The sequence below is a fragment of the Equus caballus genome, chromosome 28 (assembly GCF_041296265.1).
Source record: "Equus caballus isolate H_3958 breed thoroughbred chromosome 28, TB-T2T, whole genome shotgun sequence".
Taxonomy (NCBI): Eukaryota; Metazoa; Chordata; class Mammalia; order Perissodactyla; family Equidae; genus Equus; species Equus caballus.
The window spans coordinates 6084408-6109403 of record NC_091711.1 but is presented as its reverse complement, the minus strand read 5'-3'; the positions used below and the strand labels follow the sequence as shown (position 1 = coordinate 6109403).

Here is a 24996-nt window from a genome sequence, read left to right as displayed (position 1 = left end):
CCAAATGATCAAAAAAGGATTAAATTCTTTCAGTGCCACTTCCAGATTATATATCACATTGCATTCTAAATTCATGAAAACTTGCTGTCCCCTAGTGGTATAGACAGCAATTCTTAAATGACCAGAATATTTAAATTATCAAAATGCCCTGGGCCCCAACATTTCTGGATAAATTATCATTTTACTATATTATAAGGCAAAAAAATAGCGTTTATTAGGCATCACTATGCGCATTAGATACCTCTGTGATCATATGTTTATTTAGTTTTTTTTTCAGATTGTATATATCCACAAATGTTTTAATACATATTAATTTTGAAAAAGCTAAAATAATCTCAGATTTCCCCTTGGGAAGTAAATGCTGAGGAGTCCATGGGAGCCACGGGTGGGGCAGAAACAAGAGCAGACAAGCCACCCCAACAAGGGCCTTCCAGCCAGCAGGGTCCCTGCCAGCTCACCACCCACTTATCAGCACTCAGTTTAGGCCAGTCGCTTACTAGCCAACATCTGAGCACACGCTTGTCATTCCTGTCGATCTGTGCCCACGGCTGCTCACCCGTCTGAGTCACACCACAAACCCAGAAAGGCCTGACCCATTTTCAGAAGTGCAAAAGGTTAGGTCAGCACCCACATCTGAGGTGCCAAATCCTCTGTATGAAATGTTTATGAGGTATCTGGGAGTAGAAACGCTCGTACAAACCAATCACTGTCTTCCCTGACCGTCCCCTGTGCACGTGGAAGGCATTCCCTCTGTGCGCCATACCTTCAGCTCTCCGATGGAGGACAGCAGCCCCGCTCCGTACGCCCTCAGCTGTCCTTCCTGCTTACAAAGGCCAAACTCGATGGTGAAGAAATAGCACTGAAAAGAAAATGGACACACGTCCAGTGAAAGGGCCAGCAAACTCTTCTACAGAATAAAATGGCACCAAAATAAAACAGCGCACAGTGCATAACTTCTTCAACACTGTCCATTTAAATACATTTGAATTAAGAACATTTATTGAAATCTATTTGCTTGTTTAATAATCCCTCCCCAGGTTAAAAGTGTACAAAAAAACTATAATCACTAAGAATTTACACTTCCTGGATTCAGAAACCCTATGCGTGAAATCATATCCCCTTCAATAATTTTAAAAATAAAAAAACACAGATTTAGAAATGAATGAATATGTCATAGTGATAACACCATGAGAATATGCTACTGTACGTACCAAGTTGTGTTTCAGTGACATAAATAAGTTCATACAAATGTAGAAAAATAACTTGGAATTCAGTAATTCCAAACTGATTTTTGCAGTTTATTCATTCAACAAACCTTTGTTGAGTACCTACTAGGTGCCAATGTTTGGTAAAGAAACAGAGAGACAAAAAGCACAAGTGTGTGCCTACAAAATTACCACTTTTTTAGTGAAATCTTAAAAGTATATCTAGGTATGCACGCATTCATACATATATACGTATATGTACATATATATATAAATATATATAGTAAAAACCATTTCATTGGCCTGAGTTTTATCAGCATCAACTACTACAGTTTTTCCAAGATGATAAAGTCTACAATTGTTTTGTCTGAATTTAGAAATCAACCTGGACAGACAGAAACCTCTCTACATCCAACAGCCTCCCAACGGCCTTGAGAGGCTGGAACCACGCCGCTGCCGCTCTGAGGAAAGTGAGACGCTGGCAGTGAGCAAGGAAAATCGCGTGTGCCGAACACTATCCTGGGTTGGTGGCGGCAGAGCGCTGAATGCTGAGAAAGAGGAGGACACAAACGCTCCCGCAGGGGAGGAACATAACCACTCCTCTGGCCCAGGCAGGTTGCTCTATCTTTGTTCGGAGGCTGCGGGTTTCCTGTTTCACATGTGAGGTTGATCTCGGAGCTGAGGGCCCGACGCTCTGCAGCACCGGCTGGACCCGGAGCACTGATCCTTCCAGGCCCTGGAGCTGAACCTCCAGAGGCAAAATTTTCTTTCCTCACTCACCTCCCACAGAGGCTGAACTTCCAGCCTCTCCTGCCTCTGTCGCATCCGCCTCCTTACTCTCTTCCAACTTCCCCACCACACCGCTTCTTTGACATGGCCTTTCATTTCTTCATGTAGGACATGGACTATTTCTCCTCCGTCTCCTCACCCTGGGCTACAAACTCCAGGGGTGTACAGAGCTGTCTATTCATCTAGAACAGGGTTCCCCAACCTCAGCACCACTGACGTATTGGTTGGGTAATTCTCTGTTGGGGGCTGTCCCATACGCTATGGGACGTTTAGCAGCATCCCTGGCCTCTACCCAGTAGACACCAGTAGCACCCCCCAACCCCAATTGTAACAACCAAAAATGTCTCTAGATACTGAAAAATGTTCCCAGGGGAGTAGCATCACTCCTGGTTGAGAACCATTGGTATAGAATAGCGTCTGAAACATAATAAGAGCTCAGTAACTATTTGGAGAATAAATGAGCAAATAGTGAATGGAAAAAGTCTAAGTTAGGCTTGTTGTGTGACAGCGCGACCTGGAGGAAAGAAACACATGAGGAGGCTTGAGTTCTAGCCTTGGCCCTGCTCCTGGTTCGCTTGTAGCCACAACCTCTGCAGGGTGGCGCCCTCCTGCCTGACTCCACAAACACACCCTGAGCACCTGTCATATGCCAGACTCTATGCAGCTCCCGAGAACGTGTGATGAACGAGGCAACAAGGGCCCTGGTCCCAAGAAACAGACAGGCTGCTGAGATGAGACAGGCAACAATGACAACAACAACAAAAGTCAAGACACAGGATAAATACGTTACATAAATAACAAAACCATGTAATGTGTCAGATGTTAAGCAGAGGACATGACTATTTTAGATAGAGTGGTCAGGGAAGGCCTCTCTGAGAGAGTGATATTTAAACTGTAACCTGCCTAAAAAGCAGCCTTTTGGTAAGAAATGAAAAAGCCAGTTGTGCAAAGACCTAGAGGAAAGATTGTTCCCAGTAGAGGAAATAGCAAGCGCAAAGGCCCTGAGGCAGGAATAGATTTATATTTCCAAGGGCAACAGGAAGGGTTTTAGGCAGGAGAGAGATATGTTCTCATTTAGTTTTCAAAAGATCACACTGGTGCTGGGGGCACTTGTATCGGGGGCAAGAGTGAACACAGAGGGGCCGATGAGAGGGCAGCGGCAGCCAAGAGACAAGGTAGTGAGTGACTCAGAATACGACTTGGGCCAGGGGTAGCAGGGGATTGGAGAGAAGTCAATATCACAGAGGCTGAAGAGAAGAACCAAAATAAGAGATGTGAAGATGCATTGAAAAGTTAAAATGCAGCCCTCAAGTCTGTCCTCCAAAACATTTTGCACAATCCTGGGCACAACGAAGAGAAGCGATGCCACAGTCACAGAAGGGGAGGCCTGGAAGTTCAGTCTCCTATTTTGCCAAAAGGAAAACTCAAGTTTAGAGATGAAGTGATTTACCCAGGACCAGTCTAGATGGTGACATTTAAGAGGTCTCAAGCTCAGTACTTTAAAGAGCTCGACATCTGTCGCGTTTTAAAGTTTCTAGGCAAAAGATTAATAGATGCATGATTTTCCCTTACAAACAAAAAATTGGGAAATAAAAGTCCTTATGGAGGAAAACTAGACTCGCATCATCTTCTCAGCGTGTCTGTGGCTGATTTCCCTAATTCCTATTGTGTTTACAGCATGACGTGAAATTCTCGGAACCTTAATAGTGGACACAGAAGGGTTTGTGAAGAAATGTGCTGTCACGTTCAAAAGTCTCCAAAACAGCCCCGTGGACACAGCGACAGGAGCATTTAGGTCAGCCCATGAAGATTAGTTTAATCTTCCTTGTGCTCTGTCAGTGCACGCACAACGCGCGGTCATGGCTACGATCTAAATCCAAACAGCTGAGAGAGCCCCTGACAAGCTAGTGTGCCACACACGTAGGCTTCACACGGGCTGGGCCTGCCATCCTGTTTTAAGGCAGAAACAAAAAAGTTTGCATCAGTTTGACTAAAGACTCAAAGCTAAGTCTATCAGCGTGTTTTTGGTCCATGCGCTTCCAGAATCAGGGCAACCCCAGAGGAAAGAGCGCACAGCCTCCGGCCATCACTCACGATGCGCTCTGGCCACAGACCTCATCTGGGAGTCCTTCCAGAAACTCCGACTTTACACAGCTTCATCTGCTCACTCCCTAGCTACCTTTCCTTTTGGCTTTCCTTCTATCCTCCAGCAAGGAAGGTGCCTAGATGCTGCTTCTAGGCCCCCTCTTGCGGGAGAATTCGACCTTTCGCTTAGAGACAGCTGTCCATTTGCAGCTGCATGTGTGTCTAACAGAGAAAGAGAAATAGTAAAATGCACCTAAACCTCAGGTGTTGACAACATTTGAATTTCGGACTTGCTCAGGATAATTTTTCCCTTTCTGTTTTTAATACTGATGGAGATCTCAGAATGCAGACTGCCTGGTCATGGTCGCTGACAGCGATGGAGAGCAGCTGCGCGCTTCTGTCTGGCTGTAAATGCAAAGCCTGCTCAGACCGGACTGGATGACCCCCTGAAGACCCTTTAGCATTCAAGGATAACTAACTGCTTCTTGAAATTTTAAGAAAGTACAATTTGTTTTCCTCAGAGCACTCTCGATGTAGATCTATATTTCCTACAGATTTACCAAATAAATTCGGACCTACCTATTATCAAAAAAATAAAAACAAAACCCTGAGCCTTATAAGAACATCTGTGAAAGAGAATTGCAGCTTCCTGGCCACTAACATCTTTTAAACAGAAACAAGTAATAATACTAAGACTAGCACCTCCCAAACTGAAGGGCGCCTTTCATCAGAGCTGAGTTTTATGAGTTCCAAATTTTACATACTGCTAATTATATGTAATTATTTATAAATATTTTATTTGAATATAATTACATATAACCATCAACTGAAAATCAAAACAGGAATGATAGACCCAACCTTTTCCGCAGAAGAAAAGGAGAGTCATTTACGTCATTAAGCAGAAGAAAGTCTGAGTGACACCCTGAAATCCAGAGTGCTGTGGAGGCGGCCGGAGGATGCGCACGAAGGCGAGTGCGCAGGAAGACGGGCTGGGCCGCCCAACGCTGCCATCTTCAGGCCACTCCTAGTAGTGCAGCACTCTCCCCACAGTTCTGACTAGGTAGGTGTTGGCCGAGGCTGGAACGAAGGACGTCCCCAGACGCCGAACACACCGACAACATACACACTGGTCCTACGTGCTGATCTGCAGAAGCACATGGCGCAACATCCTAAACGCTGGGGGTTAGGTTCCTGAGGCCGTTGCTAAGGCACCTACTCCAATTAAAGAGATATACAACTTTTTCAAAGAACTCTTGGTGGAAAAGAAATTCACTATTCCAATTTCCCTCGCAAAGGGTCCTTTTGCCTCCCACTTCCCCCACTCCCAGTGCCCCTTGAAATAATGACATAATCTCTTCCTAAGAGTCATTCCATACTCTTACATTGGATTACAATGGCTCACCTCTAGGAGGATGCCCAGGAGTCACTTCTTCCACCTTCTCCAGGACGGCGGCTCATACGCATCGTTCAATAAATGCCTGAGTCAGTGGGTGACATATTTTCTCTGCCATCTTCACTACAAATGTGAGCTTTGCACACTGGTAGTATATGTTTTTTAAAAATTGCATACAGCATTCCACATCTAGAATTCCGTTATCCACATATCCAACACAGACAGGAAACAGAAGTCAGCAAAAAGAATGTGAAAAGGCCCTAACTGAGATGTGCTAAACCAACCGGAAGTGGTGCGCTAAGCTGATTTACTTGATATGTGAACGACTCATTCAGCCTCACTCAGATCCTGTTCTCCTTATCTTGTACACAATGCAAACAAAGTTCACTTATGTAGCTTCCAAGCCCATAACTAACGTAAGAGGAGAACAAGAAAAATATGCACAAAGCAGGCCCAACAACTCAAAAGCACAGAAATATAATATTTGGTAGTATACCCTAACACTTCCATACTTAGTTATCACTAAACAACAGAATTCCACAGTGACACTAAAACATCAAGATAACAGGCAAGCTCAGCCAGAAGACGTCCAGTTTCACAAGTGCTCAGATGTGGGCTATTTTACTAAAAACATTCACCTGAGATAAGGTAGAGGGGCTATCATCTCCATTCGATGGGCCGGAAAACCGAGAGTCAGTGTTCAGTCATTTGCCCAGATCCCACAGCTCATGGTTGGCAGATCTGGGCACAAAGCTCCGGCTCCCTAACTCCGAGCCCAGCCTTCCCTCCTCATCATCGAGTGCACTCAGAGGGACAGGGCCACCATCAGCCGCTCACACAGGCACAGCAGTTCCTGTCGCTGAAGTACTGAAATACTTCCAGAATGGGAATAGTAAATAGCTCTACCCCACCCTCCCCAGTGCCCGGGCCACCCCGCCACCCAGGCCCCTTAGGATTCCAGCTCCACGCCCTCCCCACCGCACCCCTCCATCATCCGGCAAATAAAGGCTCAGTACCTAGAAGCTGGGGCCTCCAGAAGCCTGCCGCACACAAGTGTAACAAGCATCTGTCCTATTTGGTGCTGTATCCTAACAAGAGGATAAATTGCAGAAAGGAAGAATGCTACGCGAAGATGTTCTGTCATCAGCTCAGCCCCTCAGAGAAGCGCAGATAAAAGCTCCTCGGAGCGCTCTGCACCTCGCAGCCTCGCTGTCCGCGTTTTCTCTAACGTCTTTCCATTTTGGCTCAAACAGCTAGCAGGTCAAAATATACACTTGAAAAGTTGTTGAAAAGGAGGCGAGCATTCTAGGTCCCCTCCCACCACCAGCTACCGCCCATCCCCAGAGTATGAATTCTAACTACATCAAAATTTCCTTTCACAAGCAGCAAGTACCTTCTCACCTTTTACCAAAATTCCCTTAATCTTGATTAAATTGCAAATGATAATAGGCTTGGAACAGGAAAGAGCCTTGATAGCTAAGCAGGAAGGGTAGGGATAGAAATACTAAGGAATACAAATCAACGTTGGGGAACAAAAGCCACATTGCTTGAGCCACGCAGGCCTCGGTGTCCCTGAAATGCCACCCAGACACTCACTCAAATGTCAGAAGCACCCCCCACCCCACACCAATTTCTGTTGCTGTTTCTTTGATCATTTACACTGCAAAGACGCCCAGGGGCTGCGCAGAAGGCCACATCACCCTCAGGGGCCACCCCAGCCCAACGCTCTGTGTGCAGAGCAAGGACTCCTGACTGGAAAGCTCTGGGGGAGCAGAAAGGAGGATTCTGCATGTTATTGTGCCCTAGGCTAGTCCTCCGCAAAATAGGAGTGTGAGAAATGCTAGAAACCAGAGCTAGAAGACACTGGTCTTCTGCAGTCCTGGGGCGAGAGCTGCTCTTGTAACCACAGGCCACTCACACCAGTCTCGAAGCCTCCCCTTGGCTAAAGGAAGCCCCCGCTCACAGCTCGCAGACCCGGGGCCAGTCCTGGCATGGACTGCGAGTCCCCTGTCCCAGTGCCTTGTGGATTCGAGCCACACCTAGATACTACACTCGTATTTTACCATGAACTTCTAAATGAAAACCACTATGGCTGTGGCAGGTTACAACCTCATCAAAATACATTTTTAAAATTTATATTTATTAAATTCTTCTGTGCTAAGCTCTAGATGAGATTACAAAAGTAGCTAAAGATATGGTCTCTATGCTCAATGATGGTGTATTGTGGATGGGAGACCAGAATAATAAAAAAATAATAATAATAAAACTCTGCTGTTTTCAATCCCACCACAAACGTGTATGTCTTGCCACTGCAGTGTGTTCCTCTGTCTCAGAACATGGAGACTCTGAAGCTTGTGTTGGACTATGAGGATAAATGGGATCTTGGGAGGGCTTCAGGAAGAGGGGAAGCTACTGGAAAGAGTCACGTCGAGGGGTTGGGGAGGGTGAGTTGTGGGAACCCAAAATGCAAGCCATAGGAAGATGCAGGGAAGTCAAACTGTGGAATGTTCCAGATCACAGGCTGCACTTGAACTGGCAGAGGCAGTTTTTTTGGCCAGTGGTCTCCTCAAACCAAGACAGAGGAAAACAAGTAGAAAAAAAGAGGAGGGTTGGGATTTGGATAACGTCCCATCATCTAGAAAATGGTGACCCTGAAGTGTGAAAGCAGATTATCTTAGGTTGAGACAGCCATCGAATGAATTAAGAAGTAAAAACCCAAGCTCTGAGGAAACATTATGGCAAACCTTGTGGAAAATTGATCATCAAATGTAAGAGGAACATCCACAGGGAAAAAAAAGTGTCGGCAGAAAGCAACTTTTATTGAAGAATGCATCAGCATAGGCCATTTCCAGCAGCACTGTTTTAGTCCGGACTTTTCAGTGTTTCTTAATTACCATTTGCTAATCTTTCTGGTTGCTTTTAAGAACAAATGGATGCTTTTGTTTAAGTGCCCTCTGCCATTTCTGTTTTATTCTCCCTTCTTCAGCTTATCTGAGAGTACTTTCAACTTGAAAGAAGGCCACTTAACTTATTATCATTTAATATTTACTAGTTTCCACATCAGGCTTTGATGATATTTTTTTAATTAAAAAAAAGAAGAAGAAGAAAAAGGAACCCTCCCTCCTCCTCCTCTAAGACACTCCAGCCCTGGGGCTCAACGTCAGGTCACAATGGCCACATGGTAGCCCAATTACAAACCTTCACTGCGCCCGCTGCCCTGGAGTACAGGTCCACACTTCATATGGCAGGAAAGCCCTTCTCTGGCCTGGCCCCTGCCTCCTCCAGCCGCATCTCTCAACCCTCCTTCCCCCTGTTGCCCGCTCCTCAGGGGACTATTTGCAATTGTGCAGACTGAACGTGTTCTCTTCAGCTTCCCCCTTAGGCCTTCGCACACAGACTTCCCTCTGCCTGGAGTGCTCCTGTCAGCACCCAGCCCCGCTGCCTAATTGCTGCCTGTCTGACAGTTTAGGTGGCTCTCTTCTCACTCCCTATGTAGCACTTATGGATCCATACAGAAACTGCCAGTCTTCTTGCCTGTCCCCTCCACCAGACTCTGAGCTCTCTGAGGGAGGGTCTGACTTGTTTTTTTGTTGTTTGATGTCTGGTGTCCAGCATCCTGCTTGACACGCAGCAGGTGCTCAGCGAATGCTGAAGGAAGGGAGGAGATGGTTCAGTAAGAAAAGTTTCGCCATCTTCCAGATCAGTAGCGACTACCCTCAGCAAATTTTCCAATATTTGAAAAGATGAACACCCCTCTACTGTAGCCATCAAATCAGTTTTCACTTAGAGCTTCAGAAATGATCTGTTCTTTGACCTCTCTCTCTGGGCCCCATTCAACAACAGTCAATGGCCCTCCAAACCAGGGAGGGAGGGAGGAGCCGGCCTCCTTGCAGACCTTCAGGATGGAGGATGAAGAGTGCTGGGCAGGCAGCTCCTGTGGGAGCTCAGCAGTCTCGTGGTTAAGTGGCTTCTAGTCTCCTTCATCATAAGCAGCAACTCTGAAAACCCACTGATTCCGACATCTGGATCCTCAATCAAAAACGTCAAGAGGGAAGTTTTTCAGTTTGCCATTTCTGAAGGTTGTAGCCAACTGGAGACTAGCCAGGGAAAATGCTCACTGTGCTTGGTTGGGGTGTGCAGGAGTTTGACTGTGATGGATCCAGGCCCTGAAGTGCCTTGCAGCCCACACTGCTCAGCACTGCAGCTGTGAGGAATTTCTATCGGCATCACTGCCCAGACTTTCATTTAGCAGATGATAACACACAAGATCAGACAGATGCTATTTTCTCCTGGAGATGAATTGGTGAGATGACTATCCATCCAATTTTGTTTTCCACAAAATTCTGTGGCTCTTTGAAAGGATATTGTGAATACAAATAGGCTTCTTTTTAAAGCCTCCTGGACCTGCAGGTATTTTGAGTTTCATAGATCAAAAGCTGGTTTTATGTTCAGCAGTATTACTCCTTGGACCTTCCATGTAGTGCACGAGCCTCAATGCAACATCTCCAGAACACAGTGAGCCACGGAGTCTGGCTCTTCTTTTAAAGCAATTCTATCTTTTACCAAGCGACCCTTTGCTGAACTGTCTGTATAGCTAGCTACCTTGAAATGGCTAGACTTCACTCTGAGGACACACGCGCGCGCACACACACACACACACACACTATCATTTTCATACCAGGTGCATGGATCAGCATTCCTTTTAGATATGCGCTTAATCTACTTTGCACAGAAGACCTACTTAAGCAAATGCTATAGGTTTGGAAATGCCCAAGAACTGACTTTATAACCTAAGCAATTCTGAGCTCCGTGAAGGAGAAGAAAACTGATGAGAACATTCTCAGCCATTTATCCTTTGGCATGTCCTAAAATGTTCTGCATCAAATCACACTTTCTCCCCAGATGTGGTGATCTTAAACGGCAGCTCTCAAATTCTAATATGAAAAATAAGATTTTTACTCACTCCCAAGGAAGCCGTGGGTAGTCACAAGTGCCTTTGGAGGGTCCTTTTATTTATCCCTGCATTACTAAAAGCAGCATCCTCCTAGACATTAGAGCTAAAGAGCTTGCACTTTCTCACCTATTTCTTTCCAGGCAAGACCAAGAGTCCTGGAAGATGATTGCATGTCTGAAAACTGACGAGAAAGGGACATTTAGCAGGAGAGCCATTCTTGCTGCTCCATGGCACTGAGCAGTCTTCTACGGTAAGTTTTTAGTAATGAAGTCATGTTTCTTTTCTAGTCACTAACAACTACCATCATCATCTCTCACACTCAGAGTTGACACTAACCATCTATATGTGTAAATGGGGCTGGAAAGATTTACCTGTGAATTGGGGTCCCCGTCACAATGAGAGTCTACAGATAAGTGAAACTCGAGACAGCATTTCATCTCAGCTAGTGCCCCGATCTCTAATAATAACCACTGCCGGCTACCAAGACCTAAGCAGCCCCAGCGCTGCGCCCTTCACATCATGCTCCCGACAGCCGGGAGGCGGGCCCCGGGAAGGTAATTTAGTGTGGTAGCTTGAATGCATTCACTTTGGAGTGAAAGACCAAGGATCAAGGGCAGGCTCTGACATGTACTTGACCTTAGGAAAATTATTTAGCCTTTCTGAGTCGTGGGTTCCTTGTCCATAAAATGGAGAAAATGCGTAATCCTCCCTTATCGTACCGAATCTTAGATCTACTGTTTTCTCCTCTACATACATACCTACGATAAAGTTTAATTTATAAATTAAGACAGTAAGAGATTAACAACTAATAATAAAATAGAACAATTGCAACAATACACTGTAATAAAAGTTACCATAGATCTTGGCAACCTCAGCAAACAATTATTTTTTTTCTTTCCTTATTCAAGTGGAGAACTTTCACCTTTCCACTTCCAGAAAGCACTTCACAGCTTCTCTTTGGCACATCTGAATTGCCAGAATCACTACTCTTTTGCTTTCAGGCCATTATTAGGTAAAAGAACAATGACTTGAACACAGGCACTGCGACACCTCGATGGTCGATCTGACCACAGAGACAGCCACTAACAGACAGGCAGTGTGTCCAGTGTGGACCACTGGACAAAGGGAGGATTCACGTCCCGGAGGGACAAAGCAAGACAATACGAGATTTCATCACGCTGCTCAGAATGGCACACAGTTTAAAACTCATGAGTTATTTCTGGAATTTTCCATTGAATATTTTCAGACTGTGGTTGACCAAAGGTAACTGAAACTGCAGAAAGAGAAATCACAGAGAAGGAGAGACCACTGTGAAAAGAATTCCTACTATGTGCCAGTACTAAATCCCCTGTTTTACAGATGGGGAAACTGAGACTTAGGCAGAATTACTTGGGCAAAGTTATCAATGATAGAGCTGGGTTGGATCAGTTGTGCCTGATCCATGATGCTCAAGTTGTTTGTCCTACACCAGACTGTTGGGCCTCTGTTCTGAGTGACTGACCACTGCAGGCCCCTAAAATTGATGTTTCTGCCACGTTCTGGATAGGTGAGTGTGACATGTGCCAGGAAAGATAGGAGTCTGTCCAGCTTGCCTGCAGCCATCGTCTCACCATTTGTGGTTGGGTAGATGCCTTTATCCCCTGTGCGGCCCTTGGATTAGCCACGTAACACAGCACAGACCTTCGGGGCCAGGGAGGAGCACACACAAGATAGCAGTCCTAAAAAGAAGCCCAGTCTCCTGCGTCCTGCCGGTGGGAAACGGCACTGCAGTTAGCCTAGCTCAGGAGAGCTGTGCCCACGATCCATGAGACCGGGTTGGAAATAAAATACGTCATGTTTATGTTAAAAAGTCATATTATGGGGGGCCGGCCCCGTGGCCAAGTGGTGAAGTTCGCGTGCTCCGCTGCAGGCAGCCCAGTGTTTCCTCAGTTCGAAGCCTGGGTGCGGACATGGTACCACTCATCAAGCCATGCTGAGGCAGCGTCCCACATGCCACAGCTAGAAGGATTCACAACTAAGAATATACAACTATGTCCTGGGGGGCTTTGGGAAGAAAAATGAAAAAATTTTTTTAAAAAAGTCATATCACAGAGCACAAAACTAAATATTACACAGTATTGCTTTAAACTACAGCAATCTACTTCCATTTGATATGGATGCATTATTGATGGCACAAAATAGATGTGGTAACAGACAGTGAGAATTCATGAGACAGTAAAGAATAATATGACCTGAAATATTTCTGGTGTCTCATGATGAGCTCTTCTGCCAAACTTACTCTCTGGCTCTGGCTGCCAAGAGAACTGGTGTGTTTGCTGCTGCCTAGAACACCAACCCCCCCATCTCTCTTCCTTCCTCTAATCAGTAAAGGGGGACAGGCAGGTGACTGAAGATGAAATTTCACTTTCCAACTCAGGATTACGTACGCCCTCCAATGGGGCCAGCAATTCAGCTCTGGCCAATTGTCTCCTTGGGTAAAGGCAGTCCAAATGCCAGAGAAGCTGGTCTGTTTAAGGAAAGCTAGGAATCTGGATGTCCATGCGATAGCCTCTGATGTGTAAATGTGTATTTTTTTCACACAGATATTATCTAGAACAGAGGATGCTAATTTGTAATCTCTCCATAGAACAGCACGGTTTAGGAACCTGAATCCCGCTTCTGTAACTGAAGCTTGCCTCAGGACGCGGAGCGCATGTCTCTGCTGCCTCCCTCGCTCACACCTTGCCTGACATCTGAAACTCCTGAGACGTGGTTTGGTGCCCTGGGTCAGGACACAGAAAATCAAATAGCTCAGTCTCTGCCATTGTTCTACCGTATGGGCTTGGGCAAGTCATTTCACTTATCTGAGCCTCCCTTTACTCACCTATAAAATGAGGATCCTTTTTCTCACCAAATTTTTATTGAGCATTGACTGTGTGTACAGTGCCCTATGGGTAGATACTGGGGACTGTGTCAAGGGACAATAACATGAGTCCTGCCTATCTTGAAGTGCCATTGTAAGACTCAAATGAATAAGCATGTGTCAAATGCTAGATCAGCGTAAGAGCTGTAACTTAGCTGGCAGCCCTGCTCTCTGTGGTGATTCAGATGGTAGATATCTTCAGGTGCCTCCCCTCGCCTCAGGCTCTGATTCTACAGAGAACCCCTTCTGGGTAGCCGACTGTGGGCTTGGTTACAGGTCCATGCTTCCTGAAACCCAGTCTAAGGAGCTGTCCAATATGAAGACAGCCCATGGAGATGCAGTTTCCTGAAGTATTAACATCTCTTCAATCAGCAAGCATATGTAACAGCAAATTAAAAACTACCAATTTGACTGCTGAGAAAGCCTTCCCAGGAAACTACCTTTGATCATCCATTCCTCTCCCTGAACCTGACCAAGTGCTCTTCTTCCCCACCTTTGCACCTATCAAATTGTATCTAAATCCTTCTTCATGTATCTGTATCCCTCACTCAACTGTAAGTCTCCAAGAAGCAGAACCACATCCACCTGTTTCACAGTGGAAGTCCCAATGCCTGACACATTTGATGCTCAGTAAACATTTATGGAATGAATCAGTGGCTGGGCCATAATCGACTCTATGAGAGCTGTGGAAAAGATACTCAGTAGGATTCCAGCCAAGTGCGTTCCTGTGTTAGAATACCTTCGTAAAGACGCAGAATCCAATGCCCATTTTCTCACTGATTATAGCCTTGACATTTATCTTGGAAGAACTAAGCTTTCTTAGTTAGATTTGAGGGAGAAAAAGATGAATAGCCCAAAAAAGGTTTTGTAAGAGCTAAATATTTAAATGTTTCTAAAGTATGCCATGTGATATTATCTCCCTTGCTGTATACAGAGAACTTTTAAACCTTCCTAGTCAGACACCAACATAGGACCCTTGTGTACAAAAATGGAGACACATCCAAAATGCATCGAAACTAGAACCACCATCATTTGGAGCTCTTCCAATAGCTTCTTTGCACACTTTTATGTAAATGCAGCTGTCTTATAGCCAAACTGCTAACAGTCAGCTTGAATTATCAGAAACTTGAACTCATGAGGAGGAGCAGCCAAGATCTGAAACCCCAAATTTATTGCTTCTTTAGTTATTCAGGGAGTGCTGCATGTGTCAGTGAACAGCATCGCTCCTAATCTGCTTGAAAGTTTACTCAGGGATTCACACTTCATGTGCTCCCACCAGCACAGACAATATTTATTCATTTGTTTCCCGAGCTGTTTCCTGCGATTGGCTTTCTCCCTGTTCACTGAGGGGAGGGGTGCTATTAACTTGGGGGAGGCCTCCTCCATCTCCGGGAAGAAGCTCAACATCTTTTAGGGGAGGTCTTCTCTTTATTATTTAGGTTAAAACACCTTACATTGCAAAGTAGCACGCTATCTCTGTCTAAAACCCCTTTATAATATAAACTGCATAGTCTGCATTTCAGAATGGAAAATCTGAGTTGTTGAAAGTTAGGGAATTACCCAAGGTCACACAAAAGAGTAAACCGTCTCTCCAGGGCTCTTTCCTGCACTTGAGTCTTACCGATATGGCCACCTGGCTGTCTAAGAGCGCCATCACGTCAAGCACACCAGCAGGCAGCTGTTGAACACTCGGCACTGTGCTAAGCAGCTTTAAACACATTATCTCCTTGGTCCTAAGCAGCTCTGCAAGACTTGATAATATTATTCTCATTTTAAAGATGAAGAAACTAGGGCACAGAGAAGTTAATTAACTTATCCAAGGTTACCCAGCCAGTAAGTGATAGAGCCTGGATGTGAACTCAGGTAATTAGATCCTAACGGCTACACTCTGAATTACCCACAACACCACACTGCCTCAAGAGCAGGTCCCTCGGGTGCACAGGCTCAAGGAAAACCACAGTGTCATACACATAGGGTTTGCTCTATTTTATCCCAGCTTTCCCTCTTACTCCCTACCGTATGATTATCTGGATCAAAAGCAATGGGGAAGGATGTCTATGATCTTACTCAAAAAGAGGGTGAATTTTTTTTAAAAGTTGGCACCTGAGCTAACAACTGTTGCCAATCTTCTTCCCCGCCCCCAAACCCCCCCAGTACATAGTTGTATATTTTAGTTGTGGGTCCTTCCAGTTGTGGCATGTGGGATGCCGCCTCAACATGGCCTGACGAGCGGTGCCATGTCCGCGTCCAGAATCCGAACCCTGGGCCACTGAAGCGGAGCACACGAACTTAACAACTTGGCCAAAGGACCCACCCCGAGAGGGTGAATACTGATTAGGTAAAAGTATTGCTCACTAATGGGAACAAGACTAATGCAAAATTTGAAGATTAAAGATTAAAATACATATGGGAATCAATTTTTTAATTAAAAACTGATATCTACTAACTTTTTTCTCAAAAAAAGAAAAGCAATACTCATTAGCTACATATGATGTTCACTAAAATACTTTCAAAATTACCTGAGCAAAGGTCATAAACCCCATATTTCTAGAGTACTTCCAATTTTTCTTTTTTCTGTAATGTAAAAGATAAAGTCTCTCCTGACAGCACAGTATTGATAAATGGGCGAGCATCTCATTCTTTGTTTTCCCAAAGCCAGGACTCCTTTTTACTAAGTTCTTATTTGATGTGGCAAAATGACTTTTTAGAAAAACTAAAAGGCTATATTCCAAAATGTTAACAGTGGTTATTGCTGCTGTGATGTTACAAATTATCTTTATATTCTTTTGCTTACTTACCCATTTTTTAAAATTTTTCTGCAATGAATACGTGTCACTTTCATATTAAGGAAGAGAAACAAAGTTTTCATAAAGACTTTTCAGTAAGGGGTCCCTAAGTCACCCTGCATCCACCTCCCTTCACCACTGGGGACGATGTTTTGTGGACGTTATAAAAGACAGCCCTGCAGACCCTGACAGAATGAGGAGGCCTCCAGAGACTGCCTCCTCCCGCCACCCTCCCCACCCAGGCCTTTCTAACCCATCCATACTCTGGATTTAAGCCCTCAGATCACAGCATTTCCATTTTCTGGGAAATCGTTTCCTAGTATGAAATCCACCCATCAGAAATATTCCAGCAATACCCATCCTTACAGTGACAAGCATATAAAACTCCAAGTAAATTACAATATTTCCAAGAAGGGAGCAGAGATTTTTAGTCTCTGTGTGTTCGGTCTCATGTCATGTTTCTTATTGCGCTTCCATTCGTTGTGGTGGCTCATAATGTACAGTAATACATTTTACATCTACTAAATGTGTTCTGGGTTTTTATATCACAGTTCAGAGGAATAGCTTTGAAAATCCTTTTGACTCCTTTATTTGAAAACTACATTTGTAGAATGGGGTAATTAAATTCCTATAATTCAATATAACACTACCTCTGCTATTCTAGCTCATAAAAAAAATCCCAACCACCTTCTCTCTGCTTTTTCTAAAAATGGAATTACATCACAGATATTTCTGTTAATACAAGTCTAAACTTTGAGAGCCTACTCCATTGTAGTTAAACCAGAAAACTCCTTCATTTGTAAATCTTTATGGGAATTAAAATGAAATTGTCTGTGCTTGGTGAATGCATTCTAGCTTACTTTGAGAAGAAAAAGTAAGAGGGTTCGATATCAGGGCTTTTGAATCACAGGAAGAAGTTAGCCCTGGATGAATAACTAAAGAATTTAGGGTCTTGACATGACTTTAAAATTGTTTTACCAACAATACATACAATACACTACTGCTTCTTTTGTGCAGTTAGCATTTCTTGGGTTGAGATCAGGTCCTACCATACCTGGGTAGGAGGTAGGTAATGGCATGGTGTCCATAACAAAAGTATCCCATCTCATTTGCTCTTCATTCAGCATCAGGTGGAAGGAGACTACCCCAACTTTAAAGAAAACATTTGAGGCACAAAGAGGTATTGTAATTTGTCCCTGAGTACAAGGTTAGGAAGTAATAAAGCTGGCACTCACATCATCAGAAAGACAAGAGCTTACAAATGTTGGTGAGAAGGTGGAGAGAAGGGAACATTTGTACACTGTTGGTAGGAATATAAATTGATGTAGCCACTATGGAAAGCAGTATGGAAGTTCCTCAAAAAATTAAAAATAGAACTACTGTATAACCCAGCAATCTCACTTCCGGGTATATAACCAAAGGGAATGAAAACAGGATCTCAAAGAGCTGTCTGCTCTCTCATGCTTATTGCAGCATTATTCACAATAGCCAAGATGTAGAAACAACCTAAGTCCATCAATGGCTAAATGGACAAAGATGCAGTGTATATATTCAATGGAACATTATCCAACCATGAGGAAGAAGGAAATACTGCCATTTGTGAGAATACAGATGGACGTGGAGGACACTATGCTAAGTGCAATACGTCAGACAGAGAAAGACAAATACTGTATGATCTCACTTATACATGGAATCTAAATAAGCCAAACTCATAGAAACAGAGTCTAAAATGGTGATTACCAGGGGCTGGGGTAGCCAGGTGGCAGAATGGGGAGATATTGGTCAAAGGGCATAAACCTCCAGTTATAAGCTTAATAAGTTCTGGGGATCTAATGCACAGCATGGTGATTATAGTTAATAATATTGTAATTTATACTTGAAAGTTGCCAGGAGAGTAGTTCTTAAATGCTCTCACCACACAGACACAAAAAGTAATTATGTGACATGATGCAGGTGTTAGCTAACTAATCATTTTGCAATATATGTGTATCAAATCAACGCATAGTATACCTTAAACTTCCACAATGTTACATGTCAATTATATCTCAATAAAGCTGTCGGGGGGAACTCCACTGGGCTGACTTCAGGTTCAGAACCTCTCTACCACATGGTACCATGCCACGTCCTGCCCATCAGAGATCCAAAATAGCAGCTTCATCAAGGGCTGGGAGACCTCATCTGGTGACTTGTGGTGCTGCTGTGTGGAAGACACTACGGGGACGTGGAGCTCACTCAGCACATGAACAGAGAATGGACAGGTACCAGAGCAGCTCTACTTGATGAGTTTCTAAACATATAAAATAGGTTTTTGGTTTTATTTTGCTTTGTCTTCTCATCCTCAGTTCTCGGAAGCCCATAGGATACAGTCATAAACAGCAAAGAAAAATTTTGTTGCAAAAATGTACAACTATTCTAGATTGCAAATGGATTTGTTTCTAAACAAAGTGGGCAATGTAGAGCTCAATTTTTAATTCCAAATAATGGCAATGTCCTCATCATAATGTAAACAGACTTCAAACACCTCATAATGGCCATGATGAACATAAGTGAAACATACACAAACAGATAGAGCAAAAGAGCCTCAGCTCCAATATCACAGTTCTCAGAAGAAAGCTGGAGTCAGAAGGAAGCATGGCCGTGGAGCACCAGGTGGAAAAAGACCAAGGGAAGGCAGTGGTGAGAACAATGAGAAAGGACAGAAGTTACACTTCGTGGAGCTGAAGAAATGTAGTGATCCTTGCAAGGCGCTGTTACTTTTCCATATGCACAGAAGACATAAAAGTGAAAGTAATGAGTTGGAATAGATATTATTAACTTTTAATTAAGTACTCTTGGAAACATCACACAAACTGATCAACCACCCAAATAACTCAATTAAAAATGTATAAAAGTGTATTCCTTCCAGCCTTTTGCCAGTTTTGTATCAAATGATCCAAATAGTTGAACTAGTTCAAAGACTCTACATGGAATAAATAACCCTGGGGTTTATTTCAAGCATTCTGTAGAGATACCAAAATGGTCATTTTTAATGTCATCCATCTTCAGAAAGAATTAGAGCTGGGCATAATCCTTCAAAAGCATCTGAAAGTTCCCCATCTCCAGCCAGGTAGGCAAAGACATGAGCAACCAGGAAACAAGCTAATGTCCTCAGCAGACAGGAAAATATTAATTGGCTGTTGATAAACTAAACAATTGATAAACTTTACAATTACAGTTCTAATGTAAGTTACAGTTGATTGTTAGTTTAAGGCTGCCTGTACATTTCATTACCACTCTCAGCATGAGGAAGTACTGGTTATACCTGGAAATTCAAACACACTTGATTCATGGCCATCAAAAGCCCCAAGCAATGCAAACTCTTGCAAGAAATAGATTATTTGTTTTGGTAAAGTACAAACAGAACCCTATATTATTAATTTCCTGACAATTCTTTTCTGCAAAAAAATAAATTTAGCTGGTGATCAGGTCCCTGCTCACAATGAATTCCAGCCTTTCAAAAAACATTGTAGATTTGTATCTCCTAAAACTGTATTCTTTGGAATATTAATAGCTTGGGATGCTAATACACATTCTATAAAAAGAGACTTCTGTGACCATATAATGTATTTTCTTAATTCTCAAGTTCACATTTTAACATTTCCAAAATGGAGCTTCATCTTACAAACAATGTCAAAAAATTTTCTAGCTGAATCTTTTTTCCCCTAAAAACAAAAAGAATTGCTATTAAACTAACAGTATATTTTACAACCAATGTATCTTAAAATGGAGGGAAAATGGTAAATTTGGAAAAATAATGTTTTTTATCACTTGTGTAGATTCACTCTGCACATTTTCCTATTAAAGGCTCTGAAAAGTCCTATGCTTTAAAAACAAAGCCGTTTACTTTATTTAACCCAGTGTTTCCCAAATACATTTGCCCATGGAGCTCTCATTCTACAGAACTCATAATAACGCTTCATGAGGCTGACATTCTGGGAAAGACTGCTGGTCCCTTCACTACGCTTGCCTGAGACGCTTCTCTCATCAGTATTATGAAGACCCAGAGCAGACTCCCCCCAATCAGATGCTGAAGGTTTCGGGGCCCGCAGAACTGAATGGATGCCCTAAAATTCTCTGTAGAGGGAAAATTCCAACTGGGCCAGAGGCCGATTCACCCTGCCCGGGAAACATCTGGGGTGTATTCATACGGACTGCTTTCTCCTACCACTGATGCACAGCTTTGTCTGTATCAAATGCCTTTATGTGAGAAGTGAATAGACTGAATTGAAGCCATCCGCATTGTAGGATGGGGTGCACCGTTTGGTAAAATGTGCCCCTGTACATTTCCTAACATTTGGAGGAAGAGAAATCAATATTTTCCTGGGACTACTTCCTAAATTTACCTGATCAGCAAGTTTCTGTTTGTGCATTCCTGTAAAATTGAATAATATAAGTCATATGGTGAAATAGCAGGCAGCAGGAGAGTGTGAGAGCAGACATACAAAACAGCGCCAGTGATGTGGCACTCACAGACACAAGGGTACACTCTCAGGCCCAGAATAAGTCCTAAATAAACTTATCGCACACCTCACAATATTTATCTGAGGATACCCTATTAATCCAATTTTTAGAAAAAGTATTGAAAATGTGGAAATAAAGCTAAAAGATTACTGTATGCCTTTTGAAAGACATCGTCAAGCGTCATCTGACAGGCCCAGTTCTCTAATTGGTCCCCTGCTCCTCTTGGACCAGCAGCATCGGCACTATCTGGGATCTTGTCAGAAATGCCAAACAGGCCCCACTCCACACTGACTTGACCAGAATTTACCTTTAACAAGACCCCTAGGTTATCTTACACACATTGCCATTTGACAAGCTCTGACCTAGGGGATGTAACCTTTCTCTGGCCATTTACTTTTGATTTGGTCCCAGATGCTGGGAAGTTAAATGCTGACTTGTGAAGATTGATAAGTGGTAGGTTACTTTTGTCTACCGGACATGCAAATGATTTCTGCCTAGGAGAAAAGATAACCTCAGGTTTGTGGGTTTTTGCCCGGTAGAATATAAACCATTTTGTGCCTCATTCCAGGACTCTTTCTTTCAATAACTATATAGTCTCAGGCCCTCAAATTCTTCTTTGAGCTAGATTTACCACACTGCTTTATGTCATTCATGAGTTAAATAAATCTTTGACACGTGCTCAATGCAGATGTATGACAGTCATTCTTGTAACTGCTTAAAGTTATAACTCAAAAACCAGTCACCTCTCAACTGCAATAAGATATTTATCTCTAGTGAACACTCTAGCAGCCATCTCTTCTTATGAAAAATAGTCAGCTGCCCACAGCAAACAGTGATTGAGGCTGTCCAATGCGACACAAAGATGAGTCTAGTAAGGGCCGGTACCTCAAGGAAGGTGGAATCTCATGTAGAAGCTAACTTTTTCATTTTTTATTATTGAGGTAACAGTGGTTTGTAATATTATACAAATTTCAGTGTACATCATTATATTTCAATTTCTGAGAAGAAATACCTCATGTTCACCACACGGTCTAATTGCCATCCATGACTGTACACATGCGCCCTTTTAACCCTTTCACCATCCCCTCTATTCTCCTCATATATGTTTGTTGTTTTATCTTCCACATGTGAATGAAATTATACGGTATTTGACTTTCTCCATCTGACTTATTTTGCTTAGCATAATGCCTTCAATGTCCATTCATGTTGTCACAAATAGCACAATTTTGTCTTGTTTTACGGCTAACTAGTATTCTGTTGCGTATACACACCACATCTTCTTTATCCCTTCATCAGTTGATGGACACTTGGCTTGCTTCCAAGTCTTGGCTATCATAAGTAATGCTGAACATAAGGGTGCATATATCTTTTAGAATTAGTGTTTTCATATTCTTTGGATAAATACCTAGAAGTGGACTAGCTGGATCATATGGTAGCTCTATTTTTAATTTTTTTTTAAGAGGGAAAGATTCATCCTGAGCTAACATCTATTGCCAATCTTCCTTTTTCCTTCTTCCCCAAAGCTCCAGTGCATGGTTGTATATCCTAGTTGTAAATCATTCTAGTTCTTCTATGTGAGCTAACACCACAGCACAGCAACTGACAGATGGTTGGTATGGTTCCACGACCAGGAAGTGAACCCAGGCCACCAAAGTGGTGAGAGCTGAACTTTAACACCTAGGACTTTAGGGCTGGCTCCTGTTTTTCATGTTCTGAGGAATCTCCATACTGATTTCCATAGCGGCTGCACCAGTTTGCACTCCCACCAGCAGTGTATGAGGGTTCCCTTCTCTCCACATCCTCTCCAACATTTGTTGTTTCCTGTCTTATTAATTATAGCCATTCTAACAGGAGTGAGGTGATACCTCATTGTAGTTTTGACTTGCATTTCACTAATAATTAGTGATATTGAACATCTTTCCATGTGCCTGTTGGCTATCTGTATATCTTCTTTGGAAAAATGTCCGTTTAGATCTTTTGCCCATTTTTTAATTAGGTTGTTTGTTTTTTTGTTGTTGAGTTGTATGAGTTCTTTATATATTTTTGATATTAACCCATTATCAGATATATGATTTGCAAATATCTTCTCCCAGTAGTTAGTTGTCTTTTCATTTTATGTATGGTTTTCTTTGCTGTGCAGCAGCTTTTTAGTTTGATGTCATCCTGTTTATTTTCTCTTTTGTCTCCCTTGCCTGAGGAGACATGATATTCAAAATGTACTTCTAAGACTTATGTCAAAGAGTGTACTGCCTATGTTTTCTTCTAGAAGTTCTATGATTTCAGGTCTTACATTCAAATCTTTAATCCATTTTTAGTTAATTTTTGTGTATGGTGTAAGATAATGGTCTACTCTCATTCTTTTCCAAGCAGCTGTCCAGTTTTCCCAACACTGTTTATTGCAGAGACTTTCCATGGTCCACTGTATGTTTTTACTCCTTTGTCAAAGATTAGCTGTCCATAGATGTGTGCTTTTATTTCTGGGCTCTCGATTTTGTTCCATGGATCCATGTGTCTGTTTTTGTGCCAGTATCATGCTGTTTTGATTACTGTTTTGTAGCATATTTTGAAATTGGGGAGTGGGATACCTCCAGTTTTGTTCTTTCTTCTTGGGATTGCTTTGGATATTCTGAGTCTTTTGTCATTCCATATAAATTTTAGGATTCTTTGTTCTTTTTCTGTGAAACCTGTCAATGGGACTTTGATAGAGATTGCATTGAATCTGTAGATTGCTTTAAATGTATAGACATTTTAGCTATGTTTATCCTTCCAATCCATGAGGACAGAATATTTTTCCATTTATTTGTGTCTTCTTTGATTTCTTTCACAATGTTTTATAGTTTTCAGTGTACAGGTCTTTCATTTCTTTGGTTAAATTTATTCCTAGATATTTTATTCTTTTTGTTGCTATTGTAAATGGGATTGTATTCTTAATTTCTCTTTCAGCTATTTTATTGTTAGTGTATAGAAACACAACTACTTTTTGTATGTTGATATTGTACCCTAAAAATTTACTGCATTCATTTATTATTTCTAAAAGTTTTTTGATGGAATCGTTAGGGGTTTTTATATATAAAATCATATCCTCTGCAAATAGTGATAGTTTCATTTCTTCATTTACAATTTGGATCCCTTTTATTTCTTTTTCTTGACTGATTGCTCTGGCTAGAATTTCAAATGCTAAGTTAAATAGGAGCAGTAAGGTAGGCATTCTTGTCTGGTTCCTGTTCTTAGGGGGGCAGCTTTGAGATTTTCACCATTGAGTATATAATGTTAGCTGTGGGTTTGTCATATATGATCTTTATTACATTGAGGTACTTTCCTTCTATACTCATTTTATTCAGAGTTTTTATCATAAATGGATGAACTATCTTATCAAATGCTTTATCTGCATCTACTGAGATGGTCAGGTGATTTTTATTCTTCATTTTGTTAATATGGTTTATCACATTGATTGATTTAGAGATTTTAAACTATCCTTGCATCCCTGGAATAAATTCTACTTGATCTTAGTATATGACCTTTTAATGCACTGTTTTATTAGATTTGCTAATATTTTGTTGAGGATTTGTTCATCAGTGATATTGGCCTGTAATTTTCTTTATTGTGTTGTCCTTGTCTGGTTTTGGTATAAGAGTATGTTGGCCTCATAGGATGTGTTAGAAAGCATCCCCTCAGAGGACTCTGGTCAAGATGGTGGCATAGGTGGACTCTGAACTCAACCACCTCCCATGAACACAACCTAATTACAACTATTTTTGGAAAAATTACCCCTGAGAGAGAACTGAAAACTGGATAAAAAGAACCCCCACAACAAAGGACAGTCCTGTCTGAGGCAGAAATTCCTTTTGGAGAAGAAAAAAGCCACCTTCACAAGCCATGGAGTTTCATGGCTGGCCAGCCAGGAGCAATCCCAAGGTATGAAGCCTTCCCTGGAGGAGTGGGGGACCTGAGTGGGGGAGTGCTACAACTATAAGCATCCTGCAGACTCAGAACAACTGAGACAAGTCTCATAATATCTGGCTTTGGTGGCTGTTAACAACAACAGGGAATACTCCTAGAAAAGCTAGCAGATGTAAGTGGAAAAAAGCCAGCTTTTAAAGAGCCCATGCACAAATTCACCCATTTCAGAAAGCAACCTAAAATGACTATAAAGAAAGGTGCACAGTCCTTTGGTGAAAAGAAACTCAACTAATAGGCTCTGGTGAGACCTCTCCAGGGATGGAGACATTGGTGGTAGCTATTATTGTGACCTAGTATAGGCATGCTGATGTATATGCTGACAGATGCTAGCGGACTTCTTCCACCTGCCTTTTAGCCCAGGATCTTCCTGGTCCACTAGAGCACAGATTTAATCCAGCTCAGCCAGAGCAGGCAGACCACCA

General features: G+C 42.5%; 1 protein-coding gene across 1 annotated transcript in view; it reads right to left on the bottom strand.

The window, feature by feature from the left end:
• TPH2 (tryptophan hydroxylase 2) overlaps positions 1-24996 on the bottom strand; it is a 112489-nt gene that overhangs the window by 7862 nt on the left and 79631 nt on the right. The window contains 1 exon segment of the mRNA NM_001081783.1: positions 764-859. Coding sequence (NP_001075252.1) covers positions 764-859 — 96 coding nt within the window.